Source organism: Varroa destructor, unplaced genomic scaffold (genome assembly GCF_002443255.2).
Source record: "Varroa destructor unplaced genomic scaffold, Vdes_3.0 BEIS01000001.1, whole genome shotgun sequence".
NCBI lineage: Eukaryota > Metazoa > Arthropoda > Arachnida > Mesostigmata > Varroidae > Varroa > Varroa destructor.
In genome coordinates, this window is record NW_019211454.1 from 54,188,846 (window position 1) to 54,214,336 (window position 25,491).

Below are 25,491 nucleotides of genomic sequence, written 5' to 3' on the forward strand. Positions count from 1 at the left end.
TATGGTTGAAACGGTCTCGTTTTGTTTGAAGGAAAGAAGCTACCATGTTTTTGATTAAACATGGTCCGATGACTACCGGAGCTAGAAACAGTATGAGAATTGGCCTAATACAAAATGGCCTTGGCAGACTTGATCTCTACATGGAATCGGCAATATCATGTATCCTGTTGTTGATTAGCGCTAACCAGCTGCCAAGTAAGACTGTCAGTCTGAATACGAATCTCTATAACAAAATATTTATGGATTTTATTTACGAAGACTATATTTCGTAGTATCGAGCTAATGCGAAGCAAACATGTGTATATATCGTCACTTTTTTTTATATAAAATTTATATAAAAGGCGCCAGCTCTGCTTTTAGTGTATACACTAGTCAAACTTATCAGGTAGTGGATTATGAACACGAACCGCCAGATATAGCTACTGTCTATGTATGTACAAGAGAGCTCGTTTTTCCTTTTCGATTTAAATGGCCCAAGAAATACAGCCTTCAACATATCGTATATAAGATGCTGTCCACGCCCGAATCTCACATATATGTGTATATATGAACGTGTGCATGTTCATTGAATGCATAGCCCGCAATGATGAAAACTTGGCCGTTACGATAGGCCATTTTATTCGTCTATGCTTGAGAGATTCTAACGGAATCATCCTGTCATACGGTTTGTAGGTGCGCGGCATACATTTCAGATCAAGTTGCTATTGTTTCGGCACCATCAAGTGCTTCGTTGAAATCCGTCGTTGAAATCAACAACCGGTACAACAACATACGCCCCAATAGCGCTTTGCTTGTTTTCCTAGCCATTGCACAACCAGAAGCCAGTCAGCTTGTCAGAATCTTTACGAAATTTAATAACGAGACGGCCAACACTGCCCTTGTTGGCCTGAATCGCTCAACAGTATTCAGTCCGTCAATTCAATCTGCAACCAACCCGAAGTCGTCGTTAGGACGCTTCAAGCCGCTAAAGAGGCGTCATCACGCTATTAGACAGCCACTGCTACTACTAATAACGACCATAATAATAATACCGCGAAAAACTGTGCCGAAGCTGACGATGACGACGTTGAGATCGCGTGGGCTGAGATATCCCCAAGCGCCAAATAACAGCGGGAATCATTGATGGCGCTGTTATCGCTGTCGCAGTTTTCAACGGACTGTTCCAAACGAAAATTCCCCAACTCGAATCCATCAAAATGAGAGACGTTTAGTCGACCGGTGCCTTAATGGCCGATGCGTGCCCATTGCACGTCTATATATTTACACAATATTATAACGTCTACGGTAAACGTTAGCGCTTCTATCCTTTTTCAGTTGGTCCATTACAATCACGAACTGTTGTTATTTGATGAAAGTGTAGGGAGATATGTTGGTAATACCGATCTTGATCTGCTTACCGAGTTTTCGTTCTAGCAAGGCGTCGAAGGCAGAGTTTATAGGGCACACCCATATTTCTTCGGCTATACCACTCCGGTAATTTACTGAAATCGATGTAAAGATGTGATTTTAGAATACAGTACATAAAATATATTTCTAGAGAGAATTTTCAAAAGCATATTGGCGCAGATACTGATTATTTAAAAATTACTAACAGTAATAACATCTCGAGTTGGTCATGACTCAAGGCAAGATAGAGAGCTTCAGGGTGTCGATTGAGGCTAGCGAATTAGGATAACCAAGTTTTCCTCATAGCGTTCATTTTGAAGCAACACTCAGCACGTGTTACAACCACAGCTGCGTGCCAAGTCATTACGGCTGTCTTTTTTCTTTTTTACTGGTCGGCCTTTTCTTTTACGATGCATGCGATAGTTATCATGAGAGTTAGGTAGCGATTTACCAGAGATTTCCGCGATAAATTTTATCCCACACAGTGGACAAGATTCAAGTAGTATTGAGTTGTTTCATGTCTAAGTACCTTGACTGTTATACGCTGACGCTGTAACTACAAAGGAACGAAAAAAAGACAATCGTAACAAACGTCGAAACCGGTCACATCAAATTTCTGCCACGTACGCATGCATCCTCAGCGAATTTGTCTAGAGTTAGTGTATAGAGATGTCCTTGATTTTTTGACAGAATAAACAGTTCAGTGAAGGAGAGCTGACGAAGCAGGCGTTACTGCCTAAACACTATCTGACAAAGGCTAATATTGACACTGGTACGGTGATACATCTACGCTTACCAAGCAGAATATGTGACCGGATGAGTAAATAGCGTTGAATGATGTTAGGCCTAACCTGCTTCGGCTTAGTAATTACCATCTATTAATACATTGGATTCGCTTTCGGGAACGAGAAACTGGCGCAACGAGCACGCAAGAGGCATCCAGAGTGATTGACAGAATATCGGCGGGTATCAGCTTGAAAGTTTTACTTTATCCAATTATGAGGGATTCTTCTGAATGAATGTTTCTGCTAACAACGAAAGAAAAGCTGCGGTTACCGTCTCATCCCTTCCGAGACGCAAGACCAGCTCTATGTTTTGACTTTTACGTCTGGTATTGCCGTCTGGCATTCCATCAGACGACTGGATACCAGTACGAAACAAACCTCGGACCTAGGTAACGTGTCCATAAGCTTAGCAGGCAAATATGTTACCCACCCAGCTATCAAGGGGTCGAGACCAGCAAATCTAGCTTATGCTTTGAAAAAGTTTTCTTTAAAGAATATATTCTAAACTATATTACGGTAGCATGAAGCAACATCCAACTTTTAACCGAGTTCGGAATCTTAGATTTAATTTTATTTATCTCCTCGAATGTTTTCATTATGTCATAATTTGCCCCTGATGTTCGAACAGACGATATAACGGCCATAAAGACTGGACTTTCCATATCTACACAGGACGAGCGTTTGTCTATCCTGTCGTGCAATGATCTTTACCGAAGTGTCTGGAACAGCGGCGAGAATCCAGCACAACAAATGCCAAACCATACTAACGTTTCTCTAAGTGGCACCGAAAGCAAATTATCGAAATTTATTCGAAATAAAATATCAAACAGTCATGCTGTTGTACAGCCCTAGTGTATATAATAGCCTATTCTGTCAAAACAGCGTCAGACAAACATAAGCTAATTCACCTCAAGATATAACTTACAGCATGGTAAGACGAGCGTTGCATTGCTTTTCAACTAGCTTTTTAGCTACGCAACTTATACAGCCGGTTACGTCTGCTACAGTATTACCAAAATGTATCTTCCGAATTATTATCACTTTCAGATCTTACTGTTAGATTCGACATCTTTGTAAAGGCTGGTTCCCGCAAACTAGATTTGATAGTCTAGGTTCCATCCTATAGATAGCCTTGGTTTTGCTCTGCAAGAGCCAGCCCTCTGTCTGTGCGATGGAATGCCCAGCGGCGATACCGGAGTCGAACCATAGCCCGATTAGCCGATCTTGTGGCGTCAAATTGAAAAGTAAATAAAAAAAAATTATTTATAGTCGTGATAAATATTGTTCTACTCATTAAATGTTTCTCTTTCCTATCTGGTACACCCGAAGTTCAAAATCGCGCATAACCCTTTCTAAATCCATTGAAATTTTGCACCTGCAAAAAAGACTTCGGAGACCTACGTATAGGTAGTTTCAACTTGAATATGCACAGAAAAACATATATATATATATATATTTTTTTTTTTAGTATTTGCAGATGTTGATTTTGATGCGATTTTAGAACGACTATTGAACCACGTTAGATCTCGATGTTTCATTAGAACCCGATCAAAGGATTTCACAACTAATATTATTTTTCTCTCTGTTTTTATTTTTTATTACATATGATTATCGCGGCCAGTCGGTATTTTGTAATAGATTGGCCGGCTCATTTTCAACCGTACCGCTTCCATACAGCAGATATCCATTAAGTCAATACATATATACATCTATGGTGGTACGTTCGCGCCACTAAGAACTACCTACGTTATGTCATTTGGCGAATTTTTTAGCGTTTTTAAGCTGAATCAATTTTCAAGATGGTATCTGTGTAGACCCGCTATAATTCAGTCCATGAAAAACTCCTATGTACATACAATATGATTAGACTGCAGATCTAGATCTTGTTAATCTGGCCCCAAAAAGAACTGGGACTAATTTCGGATATTTTTTCTCTGCGCTTTGATGAATTCGCAAGCACCTCAGTATTGATCTCAGTCAGGCCTTCATCACAGAGTGGTGCTCCCGTTAATATAAATATGAAATTGTAATATAACGTACAAAATCATTTTTCCACACAACTTCCCGGTTGGCGTGATTAGTAATGCCAAAACTATATGTAAGAACCAATGACTCACCAACGTCAAACTTTGCTCGTTTAGCTGCGCTGTCTGAGGCATAACTTAGAGGAGTGGTAATGTTTATCGGCAGACTAAGTCGGTCAGAATCTGACAGGAAGCAGATAGGAAACACTAAATTTCGGGTTGATCATGTTCTACTTGTGATAATCTCTAATATCCAGTAACAGAGGAGGGACATAGCTCAAAAAGTCGTTCTGTTGTTTTATTTTCATTGTGACCGTAGAAATAGGTCTAGAAATGAGCGCTGACACACGAGTTGAACCGCTGCTAATAAATAAGTGCTGGCATTTTTTCACCGTAGCCATTCAAACAAATTGAGTTTAAAAACACACCATTCGTTTGGTAAAAGCTGATAGCTCAGAATCGACCTACTTGAATGCTAGTAAAATTCCAATCATATAAAAGACACATATATACATGTACTCAGGAGATACTTCATCCTCAAATACACAATATGAACTTAACTTAAAATTCAACGCAGATCGTGAAAATCCTCAAAGGCTGAGCGTTGAACGTGAGTGGAGCACAGGTTCTCATTAACATATCGATAAGCTAGTCCGTTGGATAACACTGGCCAATGGTTTTCGTCAATCAGGCACAGTGTTTCGAATATTTTTAAGCACGAAACTTCTTCTGAGCGGTTTGAACGAGTTCTAATAACAGTTATTATCCAGGAGTTGCTAAATCAGAGTTAGTTGATAACTATCTAGTAACGTTCGTTAAACCACTAGCAGGTTTACTGCTACACCATAAGCAGATAGAAAGCTTGTGCCATGTCATTCTCTGAACTCCTTTTGCAGCCCTGAGCCCTGCCATAAAAATATAGCTACCGGAATGATATACATGCCAGCCTAGCTTTTCGTGCTATAGCAGGCAAATGAATCAACTCTTTCCGAACGGGCCCCGGCGGGTATAAGCGATACCTAAGATTCCGAACGAAGATGTTCTATACGCACGTAATTTTTTAGATCGTCTGGCGTACCCCACATAACAACGAACAAAGGGCACATACTTTATTAAAACGATTATGTATTTTGCACAGTTACCTCGTTCAATGAAGGGCTGACGCGGAAAGCACTCAGTCGGGCTTACACCACACACACACACTACATGTATTAGTACGTTAAATGCGGATACTAAAACTGTAACTGACTACCCTCTTAGACGAAATCATTCAAATTACCAGAGCGGTCGACAATCCCCCCCACAACACGTTCCTAGCTTGTCAGCTTTGTCCTTCAAAAGCCTTGTGTTTGAGCTTGAGCGTGTGTGTGCGACAGATGGAAAGATCCTCAAGTTACAATGTAACTTGACTGTAATTTCTCTCATTATATAAGCTGCTCTTTGTTCTAAGGTCTGCACGCGATTTTTTACATCTATGAGCTATCGTGACAAAATTGTATTGCAACTACAAGCGGGCAAAGCGTATAGGATATAACCAAATGATTCAACGATAAGTCGGTGACAAACAATCATTTGGAGCGATGACACTGAAATATTGTTTTTTCAAAATACGTCACTATAAAAATATAGTATAAAATAAAGTCGAAGATGAGACGCTGTATATTGATACATAGCACTGATACACTGGAGGATATTTAATCATCGTGTGATATCAGTATAGCCCTATATAGTGATGCTCAGTGTCTTGTAGTTTTGAAGTGGTTCTCCTCAATCATCACCACATTTTCTTTAAGATGTCATAGTGTAATGGTTATGCGACGCCATGCCACGTTTTCAAGTGAGGCGATGCGTTGCTCAGGGTTAGGCCCCCTTCGCTCGAACATGTAGTGGAAATGACGTATTAGCCATAGCGTCTCGGTCTGTCTTTGATTCATCGACCTGAACAGTCGGGGCCGCCGCTCAAGTTCGGCGATGGAATATTTAAATCGTCTCTGCTCAACGATAGCCACCAAAGATGTTACCGATTAAAGACTACGCGTTCAAGCTCGTCCCGCGCATCGAAGACGTATAATATAAAACATTGATTAATATTTTATGCCGCGATAATTCACCGCAGAAACATAAAATTCTTAACATTTTTCGACTTACATAAACAGTCAAAAATGCAAAATATGCTGGCAAGCGAGGCGAGGAACATTCTCGGTCCTGCTCCTTTCGAAGTTGGCCTATGCTGTTCTAGTGAGTTTTCCGATTAATCGTTAATCTGGCCTATCGAAGGTTCCAGGTTGTTTCTAGGGCAGAGGAAACGCTTTACAAACGCATTAGTTAGCTTTATAATGCATGTGTTCGACTTACATGATAGTTGAAATAAGCTGGTACCGCAGGACACCATCTGAGCGTCTTCCATATGGAGAGAAATAGTCAGACGATCGTATGTTACTTTGCTCAATTGTACAGGGTAACATCCGCAGCCCATTTATCTATTCATCGCGGGGCACATTTAATGCCGAGTCTTTGCGGTGGGCTTCGTTATGAAGGCATTTGTACCGAACGGGGAGTACGTATCATTTTTTAAATTGTCATCGATGTATAATTGACGAAACAGTAGCCAGTCTCGTTTAAAGCGAAAACATAATTATTACTTTTATCATTGTGATAAATACCGTATTACGTAATTTACAGTGGATCTTTTACAGTTGCTTAACAAAGCTTCCCGATCTACTCTACTACTCAGGATACATTTTTAAACGGAGCGGTGGTTCGAAGCCTAACAGTAAACGAGGAGACAATGTTACCGGCATGTTGAAAATTAAAATTTATTTTTCCCCAATTTCTAACCAATAACTAGCCAAGATAGGGTCAAGCCACAGCCGAAACATTTGACAAACCTCAAATACAAGTCCAAAGCTCGAATATGTACAAAAAATATTGCAACTATTACGCAAACTATTTGTATCTACTACTCACCGTAAAAAACACTTTCTTCAAACTGTAGCTATTTTCCTTGAACCTCTCAAAGAAGACACTATTCCGAATGGGTCGTACGAAGATGATCATTTTTTTTATATTCCCTCGAAGTGACAGTGCACGCAATTATATTACCTGAACCTAATCCACACGAATGCTGCCGCCTAAACAACTTGAGTGAGCTTGCGATATGAACATCGATGGTCAATATCTACTGATATTCAATACACAACGATGATGTGTTTCAACAAAGCATCCAAACATAGCTAGGACAATTGATTAAATAGAGTAAGCAGTTGTAGGTGCAGATACAAATGGTAATGACACAACAGCCCTTTGTTTAGGACCTCACGTCTAGTTTTTTTCCTCGAAGCGAATGGGTCCCTCTAGACCAGACAATAAGGTCATGCGGGCCTCAGCATCACTCCAAAGGGGCTAAGCTTTTCCTAAAGATAGTGTATGCACGATAGCTTTAGCACTCAATGCATAGCCTGTCTGCAGACGGACAACTCTTGGCAAAGCCGATTTTTGGGCTTTGAAACATCCACGTGAAGCTTCGAGGATGAGCCGATTTATTTGTGTGAGCGAAGATCTGTTTGAGAAAGGGAAGATCTGAGAGGGTCGGTCGCCAAACTAAGTGAGCCACCGACTTGGCAAAATGATCAGGAATGAACGTGGAGAACGCGAAATGTGCTGGACGAAGAGTCGGGAATAGGAATAGGAAGAATCCCCTACCAAAATTCTAATAGAGTTATATCTTAGTTTTTAGGTTCATCAGTAGGCTTACAGGGGTCGTTCGACGTCAGTCCTACGCCGTTAAATTATTACTGAGAATAAATGCAATGCCTGATAATAAAAGATATGCTGAAAATGAAACATGTAGCGAGTTTCACTTACGGTACCAGTAGAAGCAAACGTCCCCGGGTGCGAAGGAGGACAGTAGTAAGGCTGTAAGTCAAAGTCATCTTTCTTTATTGTCGATTTTTTCAGGGCGCCAGATAGAAATATGCACGGGCAAAAGGGTGACCAGCCGCGGAAGGCTACCAGTTTTAATGTGAAATCTATGGAGGCTAGAGCTGCTCCGGGTCTCGATGATGTGCCCTGCATGGCCAAGCGATAACATACTCAGCGGCGAAAAGCACCAGCCACGAATAGGTCAAGGCGACTAGATCTACCTATGTATTCAATCCGAATGGGAAGCATAGTGAATGATAAAGCCACAAGAAACGCTGTGTCGCACTTAGGCAAATCATAGGTTTTTACTATATTCGCCTACCTGGACATTTATTGCAAGAGGCATTTATGATGCCAAGGGCAAACCTGAATTACGGTTAGATTCTTTCGGAGTAACTTATTGTACCCTTTATGAAGTGATTGTTTACCGGCGTTTTCATAAACTAGGAAGGCCAATAATCTAAAACATAGACCCATAATTCCATTCTTTTAATGTATTATTTCTTAAAATTCAGTCAGTAATAATAAACGCATTATATGTCGATAACGGGCTGGAATATGTTCGACGTACTCATTATTACTAGTGGTGCACCTCAAATTATTGAATCGATAGGCGTTATCTCTAAAGTTTTCGAGGGTGCCTTATATTCTTGAATTTAAAAAAAAAAATTACATTTTTATTATCTGGTTTGAGCCGTTACCACAACATAGTTAGTATCTGTATTCCGAGATAGGCCGTGTGATTGCTTGAAAGGTCTCCGAGCCGTGTGTTTGACGTTCGCCTTAGCAATCTCAGACAGCGTGACGAATTTCCCCCGTTCTCAGCACATTCAAGACGACCTTCCTGAGCTTTTAGGTCGTTTACTGAATCGGGCTTTCGGAAAGCGGCTGATATCGGGATAATGATGCTCGGCCCACCGGGTGCGTTTATGTAACAAATGGCTTTTTTAAAAGGGTATTAAAATGAACGGTCTAAAGTACGGTAACAATGCACTTTCTGCTTGAGAATGACGACCAACGTAGGGAAATCATTAGCACTTCAAGAGATTGCTCACGGCTTGTCGTCGAATAGGTTCCGAGCTAAATTGCTACACCGGCGTCGTTGGATAGGTTTTTCCATATGGGCGTTATAAAATAACTAATAAAATAAGCCAAATGTCTACCCTATTCACATGACCTTCCCTGTCGTGTGGCTAAGGAGGTTATTTTGCAATTTTTAAAAGTAATTGGGATAAATTACATCGCGTTTTACCTAATCGGCTTCTCTTACGACGAGTGTGTGCGGTGTACTTTAGCGAGCGGCCATTATCGCACTGTTTGCAATAGCGCTGTCAGATGGCCAACCCTTAGTGCGTCGTTAATATATTTATCACGAATCATAGGAAGTTGAAAAAATTGTAGGCGAATATAGGTGAGTCTAAGTGAACCCGGCGCCCTACTATCGTATCCTTAGATCGAGAATAGTAACGGCTGCATTTCTTCATCTATAGACGCACAAGTCTGTTCACTTGCATAAATGTAAAGTTGGTATATGTCCGGCCCTTCAAGACAAAATGTCCTTCGCAGGGACCAGATACAAACTAAAGAGGAAGCAAGGGAGACACCTCTCAATTGCTACGTGTATATGTCTATGTATTAACAATAAACAAAAATCGCTTTCGAATAGATAGCTTCAGACATGTTTCCTCAGTGATCTGGCCTAATGACAATGGCTTTATTAACGTGTGGCGCCAAATGAATCGCTAACAATTACGAAAAGGGTCGCTTGTATGGGGATTTAAGAGGTATCTTATGCGAACGTAATTTGGTCGAAGGAATTGCTTTCAGCAAAGCAGAAAATTGATTTCTGCTTGATATTCCGCTCATGATGAATATTTATCTGTATTATGATGATTTCAAAAGTGACTAAGTAGACTTTTCTGCGGATCATATCGATGGCTAACCCTTTCATTTAGCAAATTGCTAACAGTGTTCAGGTCAAATTAGCCAAGGACATGCCGTTAACCGATCGACGTCTTTCACTACGAAACATATTCGAAAAAAAAAAAAAAAGGCAACTTCCTACCGAGTTACACATATATTATGGGTATATTCCATTTCAACTAGCTTATTAATTTTCAATTATTTGTCTGTTCGCTGCTCTGAACTAGAGATTTCCGTCGTCCAAGGACCTGATTTGTAACTGACAAATGATTATAGTGTGGAACAACACCGAAAGAAATCGACGATCGATTGTCCTTGTTTTGTAGACAACAATATGGTTCACCTTATCGCATTGTAGATCTGTTACTTTGAAGTCCGGACATCCTGTCAGTCTCGCTTTGCCGCAGAGGTGCGTTTAGTTCTCATATATTCCGTAACTGCTATCGGGCTAAAATGGAAATTCTGTGTATTTGTTCTGCTAACGCTCGGATCGGCCAAGCCATCAATCGAATGATCGCGACCAAAGAATCCTGGCTTTATAGCATAATAATATGTTAAGAAACAACTCTCTGACAATACCGTAAGACCTCTTCTTTTCTGCGTCAATACGATCAATTTCGTTCCAGACTTAGATATGAAACAATGTTGTCAGCGGGAGAACGTCAAGTTAAAAGCCGAAGGCTCCTGGGCACAAATGAGCTTCGTACAAGCTCGTGCTTCGAATCCTCTATAGCGAAGCTATAGTACATAAGCATGTATTGCTACATCCTGCACACCTGTACAGGGTGGGTTTACAGCTGATTCCGACGTGGGGGGTACATAGCTTTACGATCATTCGTATGCAAAAAAACATACACACATAACAATTTGACCGAGCTATATCAAATAGAGTTGCAACGTTCTATGCAGTTATTGCTTTGTTAATATGAACTCATCAAATATCATCCATATTCTAATAGAAATCATGTCTGAAAAGACAAATCTCTTAAACCGGAAGAGGACGCTACACCTATGCTGGATAATGAGGTTAACAGGTACATCTTTATGTACAGTACGTTGTGGATTGTTAACCGATATCACGATTTGTCTATTATTCTGCGTTCCAGTGATACAACAAGTGCACAGAGTTGTGCCAACATTGTAAAGTTCTTTCAATTTTTTCCTCGGGATTCGACTGGATTACTGCTAACGAGCAGTAATGCGCTTCCAATGTTTCCGGTCCAACGTATGCTGTACGCGGCTCCAGAAGTACGCTTCAAAAATCGCGCTATCATCTACGTAACTCACAGCAGACACTCATATTCCCTCAGCACTATATAAAGAAATAAACACATTTCTATAATTTTCGTAATGGTACCTTCGTTCAATGTGTTGATGGCGTTAGCATACGTGTCTCTTGCCAGTCCTAACTTTGCTTATGAAGAGTAGGTAAGTAATTCCTCTAAACCGCAAATCTATAATCCGTCTTTTATTCTAAAAAGGCTAACAGTGCCTTCAGATGAACTTCACGATCTCTGGTTTGGGTTATTTTGTGGAGCTCGGCTCGCCCGCCTTTCAGCTCAAGAGCTTACCATTAAATAAAAGACAACCGTACTAATCGTGTCGCATTTCGTTGAATTCGGTCATTGTGTACCTTGTAACTGCTTTTTTTGCTAAAATTCTAAAGTTCGCGTATCGCTAAGTTAACAACAATACGCACCATGGATCTTTCACGATTACCTGATATCGGCGATTATTTTTTTTATACAGCACAATATATATGATGTCCGCTCTTAATAACCTGTGAAGTATAGAGCATCGAATGATCCCAGTAATACATAAAATTTCTAATCCTTGCCGCGCTGCTGAAGCTGAAAAGGAAATTCAATGAAGCAGACGATTTTCGATGACGCGTTCAGCTAGCGTGAGGTCCACCTAATTAAACTGTACGAGAACTATGCAAGGGCACAATTTGCTCGACTGCGTCAATTTTGTCGCCACTGCTGCCGCTGAAACGAAGTTAGCTTGGTGCGTCTCTGCAAGATTGTCGTAATAATAGTAGCAGGTGCCGACAGGGGATTATATCACCGCCAAAGATGGCACACGCATCGGTTTTGCTTCGTAGCGTATGCTTACCGTTTAGCTTGTTTTTTAATGAGGATCACGTCATCGGCGGCAATGCTGGCTATTTTCTTGAGCCATTCTTGTCTTCCCGCTAAATACATCAATTAACGTGACTTTGGAGGGCTTTCTTTAAATATTCAGTCAATAACATTCATAGCTATACGGTAGCGAGAGTGTGACGCTAGCAGAAAACTACTATCACATGAAGCCAATCCAAGGGTGTTGGCTGATAGTTTTTCCTGTGGAATCATGTTACTTCATATAGACGTAATACATATTAAAAACAAACACTAGAATTGTGTTTCGCACATAGAGAACTAACTTTCAAAATGTGCGATTTTTATGCATACATATTCTAAGGTAGAAACACCGTCCAGGATGAAAAAGAACTACTCATAGGTACTCAATATCAATTGTGTCTTTGTCATCACATCTCCGCTAGCAAATGTAGATGGTTGTGATGGCCTTTGAAAATACTGCTTACTAAAAAATATATCAAGCGCAGTATTTGCTTGCACATAACGGCGAGAGTCGTCCGGCAAGAGCTTGTACCAAGGATCTTGTAGAAGTAGATGATGACTATCGTTCGGTTGCAGAGGTATATATATATATACGTATATATTGATAATCTATCAAAGGGTAGTTTTGTTCGACTTCGGTACACATATTTAACAAATGCAAAAATTCGAATGTTTTGTCCAAGTTTTTGGCGTTGCTTGCAACAAAAACTATTCAACGATAACAATAGTTGTAATAGACGACATGAATTCGCGTAGTTAACGCGTTAACTTAAATTCTTCAAGGGAACTTACGTTTATTAATGCAGGCTGAAAATAGCTTTTGCAAGTGGCTACTTAGTAGCAGAACCCCTTTCGATTTTGGTGTCAACATCTAGTGTTACTTTGAACAGTTTTGTAACAGACCTTCTTATGGAAGTCACACGGGGATTATTTTTCGCAGTTGCCGGAGCGCATTGACTTCTGGGCAACAACAAAGGCAGGAGGCCTAGTTGGTACCTTGCAGTAAAACTGGTGCTTTTTTCTGGCTGTAAAAATATTATTGAAATATGTATTTATAGCTGTAAACCCCATTTCCTTCTGTATTTTAATCTAAGATCTTTAACTGATTGTTCCCAGGACTATCTTATATAAGTGCCATAGTAACTATACACGAAAATCGATAACCCAAAAGGTGATACGGTCTTTCAGATAGCGACGTATGTGCTCTCAAGGCGGTGTACTAGGAACGATAATTAAGGCTACTGAGAGCCCTATGGAATCTAGGCTTCGATTCAACTATACATTCAACTCTACCTGACTCTGGTTTAGCGAAACTGCCTACCTGTACGCAAGTCTGCCTAACAAATCATATTAAATTTATAAATTGCTTTTTTCAACGGGCCCTCTCATGATGCGATAATAAAAAGGATCAAATTGACTTTACATTTTTCACTAAACTTTATGGCAAAATTTATTTATTTTTTAAAAGAATCGAAAAATTGATTTATTCCACATTAAATAAATAATCTTTGTAGCATGTAATCTACTAAATTACCGAAGGTTGCAAGACTCGCGGGGAAGTCCAATGTGAAATGAGATGCTAGGTAGTCTAAGCGATTCCATCATATTTATGATGCACATATTTATTAGGTAACTTGAGTACAATAATTAAATTCAGGATTAACTCAACTTTCTAGCCTAAACTAACTAAATCACCACCGTAGAGGCTGAGTGGCTGAAATATTTATTCACTTCATTGAATAATAATAGTTATCATGAATATTTAAAGATAATCATACTAGCATTTTTTAGGGATCTTCTGGAACGTATCCTTGAGCCGTCAGTTACTGGCCAGATGAGTAGGGTACATTAATAACAGCTTCTGAATCTCGTATATATATATATGTGTGTGCTTGTATTTATGTTTCTTGGTCTACTTTTAGATGCGTTCTAAGCTAATCAATACAAATTCGAAGTTTCCAGTCATTTTAACCGTGGACGTAATGAATGAATGAGTTAAGAGATCAGCTATAAAAAAAAAAAAAAAAAAGCTATTAAAACAAGCACAAAAATGAGGTGTTAAGAAACAGTTACCACTTCACTGAAGTCACTTTATAGATGCAATAGTCGTAACAACAGCTCATATTATAATAACAAGATTTCCTGTTTGGATAGAGTTCCGTAAGTCTACAACAGGTATAAGTATGATAAAGAGAAAAAAAAAAGAGTATTGAATAACGTCATTGAAGGCCGTTCAACTTAGCGAGATAGCGATTTCCACACAGCTTCAATGGAGTCCGTACTTAAAGGATAGTTTTTTTTTTTTTTTTTTGTGTAGAAAAGCTATCGTCATCAGGGAACACAACACATGCGGTACGTGAAAAAAAATAATGCAGTGCATAGTAGCGTCACGTTTAGGAGCCCCACGCTCAAGTCGGACGCATGTAAGAATCAAAAGGCCAGCGTCTTTCTCTTGGCGACTTAATCGGCATTATCGAGAATCTCGCCAGATCGTAAATGCTTTATCTGGATCGCCCTCTGAATGACTCGGACATTTGCCCACGGTCAAACTAACACTCCGCTTTTATATATTGCACCACATCTACCTAAATACGCGCTCATATATTCATAATTTTATTGGAATACGCGCCAAGGCTCGTTTCATTTTCGAACTTTTGATGCCTGCTTCTGTTCATGTATGATGTTCGTCCTGTCCGGTCGTTTGGACCCGTTCAGTCCGTGTGCCACAATGGCAAACTTATCATTTCTGTCATTACCACCATCATTAATATCAGTAATAGGCGACGATGCAGAGCCTGCCGGTTACGGGCAAACGAACCGTCTCGAATGGCCGTGGTAGAAACAATTATCAAAATACGATCAGCCGTCTGTCGTCTGCGGTTTTCGTCCCTCTTTTAAGATTGGGAAGGCGCAAACAAAGGTCATTGAATAAATGCATCGTAAATGCAAGATCGGAGAAAAGGGTCAGGGGCCCTCTGAATCGCTGCGCTGGAGATCGGCGTGCCTACTATTGACTACGTTGCTGTCACTGCTATTTGTTTTTGTCTTCGGCGACGCTTGGACACGAAATTAGACAAAGCTCGGAAATGCCTCAGGCGCCAGGAAATGCTCGACCACGCCGGCTACAATACTACGAGTGCTACAAGATATTATAAGCCATGGATAGCCTTTCATTAGCGTTATGTGGGCTTTCTACTGTTCCTGACCTAGTTCCTGATATTGCCCGCCGATAACGCCGCTATCGTCGATCCCTGTAAATATTTTTGGGGACACGAGTCATATGAACGGTTTATCGTCTTGTATTTGTGTGAATATGGGCTTCGACGGATAGGCGAATGGGTACGGCGATGCGGAGGATAAGCATAGATTAAATAGATAGGCATGGTTGCCTTACGATGTTCTCGCCGTTGAACCAGAAGAGCTTTTTCAAGGAGAAAACACATGTGAAGATAGCGGTTAAGTGAAATAGTGCCTCAAGAACAATACTTTCAGGACCTTATTAACTGTGCCTTTGTGAGTAGTTCTGTATTTATCGACCAGGACTTGGCACTAAACTAGAATTGTCGAGTAAATAATATTTCAACATAAGAGACTTTCGTGTTCGAATGTAGTAAAATTCTTTTTTGATATTTTTTAACCGTGCATAAGGAGTTTTATTCGAACATTTGTGGACAGAGGAGCTGAAACAGTCAAATGTTATGAGCCGGTCTGACTTCACAGAAGCGTACGTACTTTGCTACCGTAAGCTTAATATGGATCCTTTAGTTCCAATTTCATTTTGTATTTAGATCTAGACGACGAATGTCGATCTTGATCTATGTGTACATAATAACGCAGCATGTGCAGCTTTTTAAGTTTTTTTTTTTAGTCCAAGTTCATGTGTGCCTTACATAGTGATGAACGGAAAAATGTGTCATATCACGAGCTAAACCACTGTCGCGGCGCGCTTTAATTAAAAAAAAAATGTTGAATTTTAAAACGCATGAACTTCTAAAAAAAGGTCGAGTTGAAAATGGGGAAACTTTACAAGTGAATTGTCACAAAATGCTGTGAACATTTGGATAGGCGATCCTATGTCACACGATACGATCCCGTGTGGGATAGGTAATTAAGCTCGGTAGAACATGTAGCAAGGTAATACTGTACCGTTGTAACTCACTACTTAGTTTTTGAAAACTTAGATCCTTAGATCCAACCTTTGGTGGCGTCTCAGAACTAATCCGCGGTACACAATGTATAACGTTCCGCGGGCCTATCCCCGAAAAAACGTAGCGATAGTCAGAAATTGTAAAATAACTAACAGAATGCACCCACACACTAATCAACTATACAAACCGTGCTGCTTTGCATTTTCCAGTTTAAATATTATCTATTGCCATACCCTTTTCTTTGCTTATTCATATGAGTCTCAACTATAGAGCGACATCGAACAAGAACTATAACCTCCGTTGTCTCATTATGTTTCATTCGAAAACGATCACCGCCAAAATTTTGCTTCACACATTATATCTAGGACGATAACGAAAATATTGTATTATGGTTTTTTTTTTTATCTGCCATGGTCCAAAAATAAATTTTGAACAGGTCAAACATTAAGCTAGCTTTGAAATAACGACACCGTTGCTATGACGACCATTTGTTATACCAGCGACAAATGTCATATAGACGCAATCTCACCCTTCTCCCATATGCAAATGAACCTTGCTTATGCATTTCATCATGGTGGTACCTTGACACATTCACACAGTTCAGGAGCTCAGAGGTCGGAGCTGGTCCGGGTACTTCTGTCGAAAACATCGCCAATGAACAATAATAAAATGTTTGCTTCTGAAAGCTGAACTCAATCCTACGGACACGAATGAAGAATGGAACCACTCAAATGCCACTTAGTATTCTATCGTGCTATCACTGTAGTAGCAAATAAGCCACGCAACGGATTGTCCTGCTGCAGTTCTAGGGGCACACTGCTTCCCACCTTATGGCCAGAGACTTCTGGTGCAAATCTGTACTTAGATATTATGAAAACACACGTTGCTTTTCTGTTCTTTTTTGTTTTCTTAAGCTGATAGGGAATATTTTCCTTCTTCAGGAAACCCTTCGAGCTGCTTCCGACCAGAAAATGAGCAGCCATTCAAAATAAAGTAAATAATCATGAATGTAAAATAGTTTACACGATCTATCTCATAAATAGGGGGACGTCTCTCTGGCTGAGCGTAGCTGCATATACGAAGGTGTCCCCTTCTTAGCTTTATACGTGGCCTTGGTAGCGAGGCTACTATTTCTTGTTGGGAGTGGTTTGTCTAGGGAAAGCACAGGCTATATTCGGCTGCAACATATCTTTCGTCCAGATTACGTGTATGGCCTCTGAAGGTGAAGGGATGCCGGGGTAGAAATGTGCGCTGGTCTGCTGACCTGTTGGTTCTCACCACAGACATAGCCTAGGGAGATACGACACAATGTAATCTATAACTCTGTTATTACGGAACCGGAAACCTATAGAAGAGAGACTAGCAAGGAAGAACTCATACTGAGTACCACTAATAGACATGTGCATGAGATATTGAACTCTAGAAAAGCCTACCGGACTTTTTTGAATCTATTATGTTCTGTACACTCATCAAAGTGGCTTTTGGTATGTATGCTTTCTATTTGGATGTATGTATAGTGTTATTTGGCCTTGGCCTACTAAGCCAGCGATCTTTCCTCTTCATAGAGATAAAGCTAATCATAAGGTCATTGTAGCTCGATACCGTAGTAGAGTTTCGAAATTAAATTTCAAATTGATCGTAATAGAAAATGATTATCATTTAGCCTTGCTTAGTGAATAGTATTATTTGAATATATAGTAGTTCTAAATGTGTTAAATTATAAAAATTACCGATTTCTACACAATTAAGAGGTATATAGTAACACTATTGCTAGTTCGCTGTCAACTGTAAACCTTAGCCACATTTCATGCATGATGTGCTCTGTGTGCCTAAACAAGCCTCGAGTTTGTTAACACCTCGAGAAGATTTCAGAGTAATGGATATTTTCGCCTTTTTACTAACTCAGGTGCAAAGAAAATAGGGACAATCCATCACGAAATTACGTAGTGGCCACCTATTCGTATTGTAAATTTACTATTCGAATAATGGCCAAGAAGGGAATGAATATACCCCAAATAAAGAGTACCTGAAATAGACGGAAAGTCTAGAACGTAGTAAGCCGTCTTGGACAGTTTCTACTTGCTCCTGAGGTTCGGAACATTCACCCCATAGATCTCCTGCTATTCTGTCATCTATCTTTTTAGCGATATGCTTCCTTTTACAGTTGATTTTCGTATGTTATTCGAAATTTCGAGTATTATGTGTACATCTATGCACACTTCTGTATGTGATTGCTCTGACGGATGATCCCGAAAAACTGCTATATTTATTTATAGGCTAGACAAATGTTATGCACGAACCGTCCCTATATTACTCCGGTTCTAATACCAGTCATGTATCAGCTGTAAATTCTAGCATTATAAAGGTATTATGCTAAGTTAATTTTTCAACAAGCGAAACATATTCAATTATCGAACGTGTATGGCTCAATAGTTTCCAGAAAAACGCTATGTAAGTTCGAATTTTCTTAATTAGTTCACGGACCAGGTCTTACTTATAACGAGATAATCGTGACTAAAATGTTTCTATAAACTTCATGTACAAAAGGAGAACGAAATAATTCTTAATTAACTTAGCATAATTGAGCGTACACCTTGATGGGATACTAAGCGTGAAACGCGCAACGTTTTCTGGAATATACCGAATGGGTTTTGAACCCGTGGGATGCCCATGCGAATTGGCTGACAACTGGATAGTAGTTTTTCTTGTTCATTAGTCGGTCTTTTTTGTCGTATAACCAAAGAAAAATTCTATTCTGGAACGAATGAGTTTCGGCTAAACTGAAGAAGATGAAATTATAAGCTCGTTAATTTCACGTTTGTATTCAGTGATATTTTGGTTTTTACTTATTATAGATTGTGCGCACTTTCGCTTCCAGATCATCTTCGGCGAAACACGGGATCAAGCCATGACAAATGTTGGGTTCGCTTGTGCGTTACTTGTCCGTACCGCTCGAAGCCCATAAAAATCAAACAAAACAAACCTCTCTCTCCCCCTTACTCTCCTTCCCCCCTCTCTATCTATCTCTCCCGATGTGTTTTACCATTCATCGGTGAATGATAAGTTAAACTAAGATTACGCTTTCTCCGGACTAGGAGTCATAGCAGAGAAAAGTTTATCATCGCTGATTCACTGTGTTGCATAGCAAAAGCCATAGGGCATGCGTATAAAACAGAGGCAGCCGATGCCTGCAATGGGGCTCGTCAGGATGACATCGAATAATCGTACTCTAGCGTACACGATCTAATATATAGCAGATGATATAATTCACTTGCAGTTTAGACGGAAGATTTCGACAGTTTTCAAGACGTTCCGTGCATGTATTACCCAAATCGTGCGCAGAACATGAGCAAATCAAAAGAAGACGAAAATTAACTATAAGACCTACCGACTAGAACAAGCTGGATCTGGAGGATATTTTCTGTAGCAAGCGTTCTAATTCAACGTTTTGCATAACTTATTTCCCGGCTATAATAAAAAAAAGTAAGTTGAATTAAAAAAAAGTAAGTGAAAGACTTACACAGTACAGGCTTATGCTAGCGCATTTTTTAGATGCCATGTAATGGCCTCTTCTATACTAACCCGCTTGTGGTTGTTGCCATAACTGACATAATTTTTCCTGCCAGAGATCACGCTAACATCCAGCGCATGCTTGCCTTAACAACTACCGACTGGTGTTACCACGAGCATCAAACCAGTTGTACTGTTTCTGCTACAATTAGGACTACGATACTAATGGCAGTGGGAAAGCACCTCCGATTGCGGTCTGCGTTACGTCCGTCTTGTTCAAACGTTTTTTCAAGTTTGAGTTATTGGCAAACTAATCTAGACACAGCGAAGGGAACCAACGGCGACGACGTTCACAACAACAACATAGAAGATCAAACTATTCGAGAACGCTCGATGAAGAATGTCTCCACCTTCTTAAATTTGAGGTAGCAGTAGCAAAAATTGTCACTTTATGCGTTCATTCGTCTTTTCCTGAGCGCCTATCAGTCGTTTCCTTATCTAATTCGCGTGCCATAAGCGACGGCTCTACGGGCCTATCCTATCAGCCATTGCCTCTTCGGTGTCCTAGTATTGTCGTTATAGCGTCGGCACTGAAAGCCGCCTTCGACGTCGTTCAGCTGCCAGGGCGAGCCAGTGTTCTTAGACAAAGGAAGCAAGGGCAATACGAATGGACGAAAACACCCGTAAATTCGTTTCACACCCAGACAAACGTAACGTGCGTGTGCGTGTGCGTGTGTGTGTGTGTGTGTGTGTGTGTGTGTGTGTGTGTATATATGTGTATATTACATAAACAATGCGCAGTTACAGAAAAGCGGCAGTGCGCTCGCAAGCGTATTAAATGTCAGTCTTTGTGCTGTTATAAGAAATAAGGAAAATAAACGTAAGCAGTCTTGACTCAGACTACAGGTATCTGATGCCGTGATAAGAACCCGCGATTTCCTCCGTAATAAAAAAACAAGATATAAGTTGTACTTGTTATTAGAATATATAGAAAGTGGCGAATTTTTTTTCGTTCAGCATTAGCCGTTATTTCAAGAATGATGTAGTTTGTGACCTAAGTTCATCCGACGAACTTCCGTGTGCGTTATATAATCGTGACTTGCAAATCTTGACGGCTGGATAATATGAGGGGAAAATTCAAATCTAACTAATAGACATAGTCTGATAAGCGCATGGCCTTTAAGCATGAATCTTGAGTTGATTGAATAATTTCGAAAATTCTAGTAAACAGAACAAATCTGTATGTCTATTGCGAACAGAGATCACTACCGACATTCACAGAAGGCAAAATTTTCAAAGGTCTCAGGCAACTGCATATTTGATTCAGATGTTAATATTGAAATGATCTGATGACGAGAGCCATAACTAACCGCATGTGAAGCATGCGAACATAAATGTTTCGCCAGCTCCGTACCCCCATTTAGCACGTGTCACTCCATACAGGTTCTTATCAATTGATATGTTACTTCAAGCTTCATTGCACAGCACTACGCCACGCTTCTACTAATACCAAGATCGTGAAATTTCGAACTGGGATCGATATGTGTGAGGTTTACCGAGGTTGACTACCACTTCTTGCTAATTAAGGAGCCGCTTTGCTTTAAGCCATCACAGGGAGAAACATACATCACTGTCCAATGTGAGGGCCAGTACGATTGTTATCGAGACAACTTTCTACTTTTATCCTTGTCGAGATTACGGATGAGAACCCATTTAGTGTACTCACCGATAACGTTTTTTCTGTCTAACACGGTGCTATAAATGTTCTCAAGCCATTTGCAGGTGGTAAAATTCATCGGCTCTGTCTGCAAACGTCGGATCCGCCCAGTTGCCAAACTGCTGTTACTTGTTATTGCTCTGTAGAAATTACCCTATCATCAGACAACTGTAGTTTTGTGTTTGTTTTTATTCAACTTCTACTTATTGCACTCGTCCTGTGTTGTACAAGCGTTCTACTGCCTGTCTGTTTATATCCATTTAGATTGTCATCTGCTTAAACTATCTGAAAATACTCACTGTAAACCTTCATTTAGCATGCAATTGTTAACAGAGTAAAACATAGGATTGCCTTAACATTAGGAGCACGGAACGTTATGAGATAAGCCAAAATTCTCATTGAATATGATAGTTGTTCAGTATCAGTTCTTTGTTTTTACTGCCGTCGTTTACTACTAGCCAAAATAACTCGATCGCCAATTTTTGAGCGAACGAAATTTTGACGGACGCAGTTTAAGCAAATGCGCGATAATTTTCCGTGGAATACAGGTCGTCAATAGCACCGGTGTTTGTTGTATAGACGAAAATTATCTGGCCGCGAAATATAGTCCCGTTTCAGCCAGAAATTGACTAATTCGTTTTTGATCTGGTTAGATAGATCCAAATCGATGCATCCTAAACTGGAAAAGTTGTTGGTGAAATAAATTATGACTATACTTTTTACTATTATTATCTTCTTGGTCCAGATAGAATCAAGAAATATCCTATGTTACAAGCTTACGAACCTTTACTCTTGCCGCCAATACATCATAAGCAGTGACCAGTTACTTGTTTTGGCCGACCAGTTATTTCTCGTTAGTTTTATTATATATTTTTTTCGTTTTACATGTAAATTAGATTCAATTTGTAAATGATTTCAGACACACTGCAGTCGCTACACGCGACGCCTCTGCTAGCGACATCGATACACGAAGCCGTAGGCAATGTATATACATCAATACAAAACAGCGTACTGATTTAGCTCTTCACTAGAAATTTTTGCCGTTTCAAGATGTGGCTAAAACAGAATGATGAACAATATCGCCTCGTGATGGCGCCGATCGAAGCCACAAACTATACCCCTCTTAGCCTCTTTTTTTCCTGTTACTTATGCCGCTACTTCTGTGACGATGCTTTCGGCGGACTTCAACGAAAAAAAAAAAACGAATCTTCAAGACCAATAAAAGTTCTTCCGGATACTGGGCCACTAAAAGGACTGGAACCAAATACCATTTGCGCATATTCGCTAACATTCAAGTGCAACACGTAGTGCTTTAACAGTGTTCATGTATAAATACTACAGATCCACATAGAACCAAACAGGTAGTATTTCCTCATGAAGAGGGGTGTAGATCGTACTGCCTATCTTCGCTGCTGACGCTTCACGACTGATAAATCAATTTCGTTGCTTTTCTGTCGTTTACCTTTATGCAAAAGAAACGTTCGTGATCTTCGCGTAACTGGTCACAAGTCGAGATGAACATAGTTAACAGAAGCATAGCTTTGAAAAGTTCTCTGGCCTCACGAAGCTCAGACATACAGACAGAGTGGCGTTTGCTACTTTAAAGAACATTAAACCCTACTAAAGACACACTTATCTTCGGATCTTCTGTCTATTAGAAAGTCCAACAGAAGTCTAACTTTTATTCTGCTCCTCCTAATTGTTTTCAGATGTTCCGATGTAAACTTTCGAACGACCTTCCCGTTAGGTTACTCGAGGCTCATTTCGGTTGGGCAGTTCGTTTGGTGAAATGACGCTATCGCTTGAGCGTCATTTTTGTAATGCCAAGAAGCACGAAAGCGTCGTTCTTAAATGAAAAAGGTCACAATAAAAGAACCAAAACCCCAGAACAGAGACGACCCCTCCCCCTTCCTCCAGAGGGAACCGCAGCGCAAACCGAAATAACTTGGTGGCCACATAGCTTGACCATATACCGGCGCATAGACAAGTGCACTTGTGCGCATATAGGTGCACCTTTTGTGCAGCTAAATACATTCCACGTGTGTGCCTGTGTTGAAGTATGATTCTTATGTTAACCAGCCTCACACTTTTGCTTCTTCTTTCCGGCCAACTTCACTGAAGTATAACCCTCTTTTGCCGGCGAAATCTAAAAACGATCATTTTATTTTTATTAACCGTTGTAATTTCATTCCTTAATGGCCGTTCGCAGTACGATAATTTGGATATATTGAAAGCATCTTATTTATATCAAGTGGAATAAACCAGAGAAAACATCTCTATCAGTTTGAATCTCACGCGGGGCAGTGATTGTCCGTACTTCGAAAACGTGGATAAGTTATGTCCGTTTTCATTTTTAGTTTAGTAGGTTTTTATTTTTAATTTAGTAACAACAAAACTAACGTAATCGTGTTGGTTGCGTGCGTAAAATAATGAACGGATGTCTTCTTGAAATCGAACGTATAAGCGCGCTCTATCGCACGGGGAGGTCCGATGTTACGCTTAAGTGCTTACTGGGCAACGCTGGCATAGTTGTGTCATATGCAGACGAAATCGACTGAGTAACTCGGTTCTAACAGTTCTTTTTTGACAATTTTGTAGCTGCGAACGACGTGGGCGGCAGTCCAAAACAGTGATGGATTTAAGGAATTATCAGTACGGCGACGCGTTCTTCTCCGACGAAACGTCGACGGCGAAAGCACTAGAGAAGATCAAATACTTTCCAAGAGAAAAAAGCATCAGACAAATCCGATCACTTAACACGCCGAAACTCTATGAAGTTAAAGACACGTCACAGGATATTCGGCACAGATGATTGCAGATAACTGGCGCCACGTACCCCTTGCGATTGCTTTTGCGTTCAGTATTAATGTTCCTATTAAATTATAGTAAAAAATTGCTAAAAAGTCTTTCCTTTGGTTTCCCTAGAGAGCCAAGATGGGTACGAGCGGACTCAGACGCTTTTCCTGGCGGTTCAGTGCAGGAAGATTATCCTGTAGAAATTCCTGGAAAGATAGTTTATCATTATTGTGAACCTGAAGAAGCTTGTTAGTAATTATTATAGGTAGGATGGTCAATATATAAATCTTCACAGAATAAAAAGTCGCTCTTCATCACCGCCGAGCTTGCAGATACGAGATATTGCAATTGTCGTTTTAGTTAAGGTTAGTTTAGCTAATACCACTAACACATCCCGTTCCTGAGCAAACGTAGCCATTACGAGTTGTGCAGAAAGAATTACTTCCATTATAATAGGTACATTTCCTATGTTCGCCAGCATGTGCTCGAAGCGGAAATACCCGTTCTACTTGAAGCACATGCTACCTGACCTGCTTACATATATACAAATAAATAGTAATAATAGAAAGATTTGAATGCAGAAATAAAGTTTGCTTTGCATCAACTCTACGTAATTATCAAGCTTTTATACAGATGGTCTGAAAATTGTCATCGCTAAAATTCATTAATTTCCTATCTTAAATCACTTATGCAGGTGCACGAGTACAATTCGAGCTAAGAAAAAAAAAAACGAGCTTGAATTTTGTGGGTGCTGTGTGAGTACTTTCGGATGAATGTGGCTATTTCTTTGACGTACAGCATATTTTTATGATCAGCCAAATTGGATGATTTCTATCATCTACTTAGCTTATCTTCACGTTCGGCACGCCTGTAAGTAACTGTAACTTGGTATTCATGCGGTTCCTAATACCTTCTAGGTTTGCAACGTTGCTACTAAGTCATCTTTGAAAATTTGGCTTAACACTTGATACGGGTGGCAGCGATAATGTTTGGTTACTCAAACAACAAGAACAACTTGTAATAAGCGCGAAAAGTGACAGAAAAAGACAACTTCAAGCTCTGCTGCTCTAAGCTTCCTAAGTATTCCTGCACAGAAAATCGGCTCCATTTATGAACAGTCGAGGTTCTGTACAGCCAAGATCAGCTGAGGGTTGCTAA

At 40.1% G+C, this 25,491-nt stretch overlaps 2 protein-coding genes across 13 annotated transcripts in view; one reads left to right on the forward strand and one right to left on the reverse strand.

The window, feature by feature from the left end:
* LOC111244906 (CD151 antigen-like) overlaps window positions 1-7,719 on the reverse strand; it is a 61,356-nt gene extending 53,637 nt beyond the window's left edge. Inside the window, exon 1 of the mRNA XM_086979502.1 lies at window positions 7,163-7,719. Within this exon, the coding sequence (XP_086835628.1) occupies window positions 7,163-7,252 (90 nt within the window). The 5' untranslated portion in view covers window positions 7,253-7,719. The remainder of the gene's footprint in view (window positions 1-7,162) is intronic.
* The window catches only part of LOC111244945 (uncharacterized), a 42,053-nt gene extending 17,382 nt beyond the window's left edge, over window positions 1-24,671 (forward strand). For 3 of the 12 annotated variants that reach the window (XR_015320830.1, XR_015320867.1, XM_086979689.1), the window contains one exon: window positions 8,153-8,673. Coding sequence is in view for 4 of the 12 variants with exons in the window: in XM_086979689.1 (XP_086835815.1) it covers window positions 8,153-8,282 (130 nt within the window). In the remaining 8 variants the exon portion in view is untranslated. Of the gene's footprint in view, window positions 1-31; window positions 5,650-8,152; window positions 8,674-13,350; window positions 15,676-19,188; window positions 19,794-21,592 lie in introns of those variants that run through there. The other 9 variants (XR_015320872.1, XR_015320857.1, XR_015320940.1 and 6 more) reach the window with 9 other exon arrangements.
* Window positions 24,672-25,491: the final 820 nt, after the last annotated feature.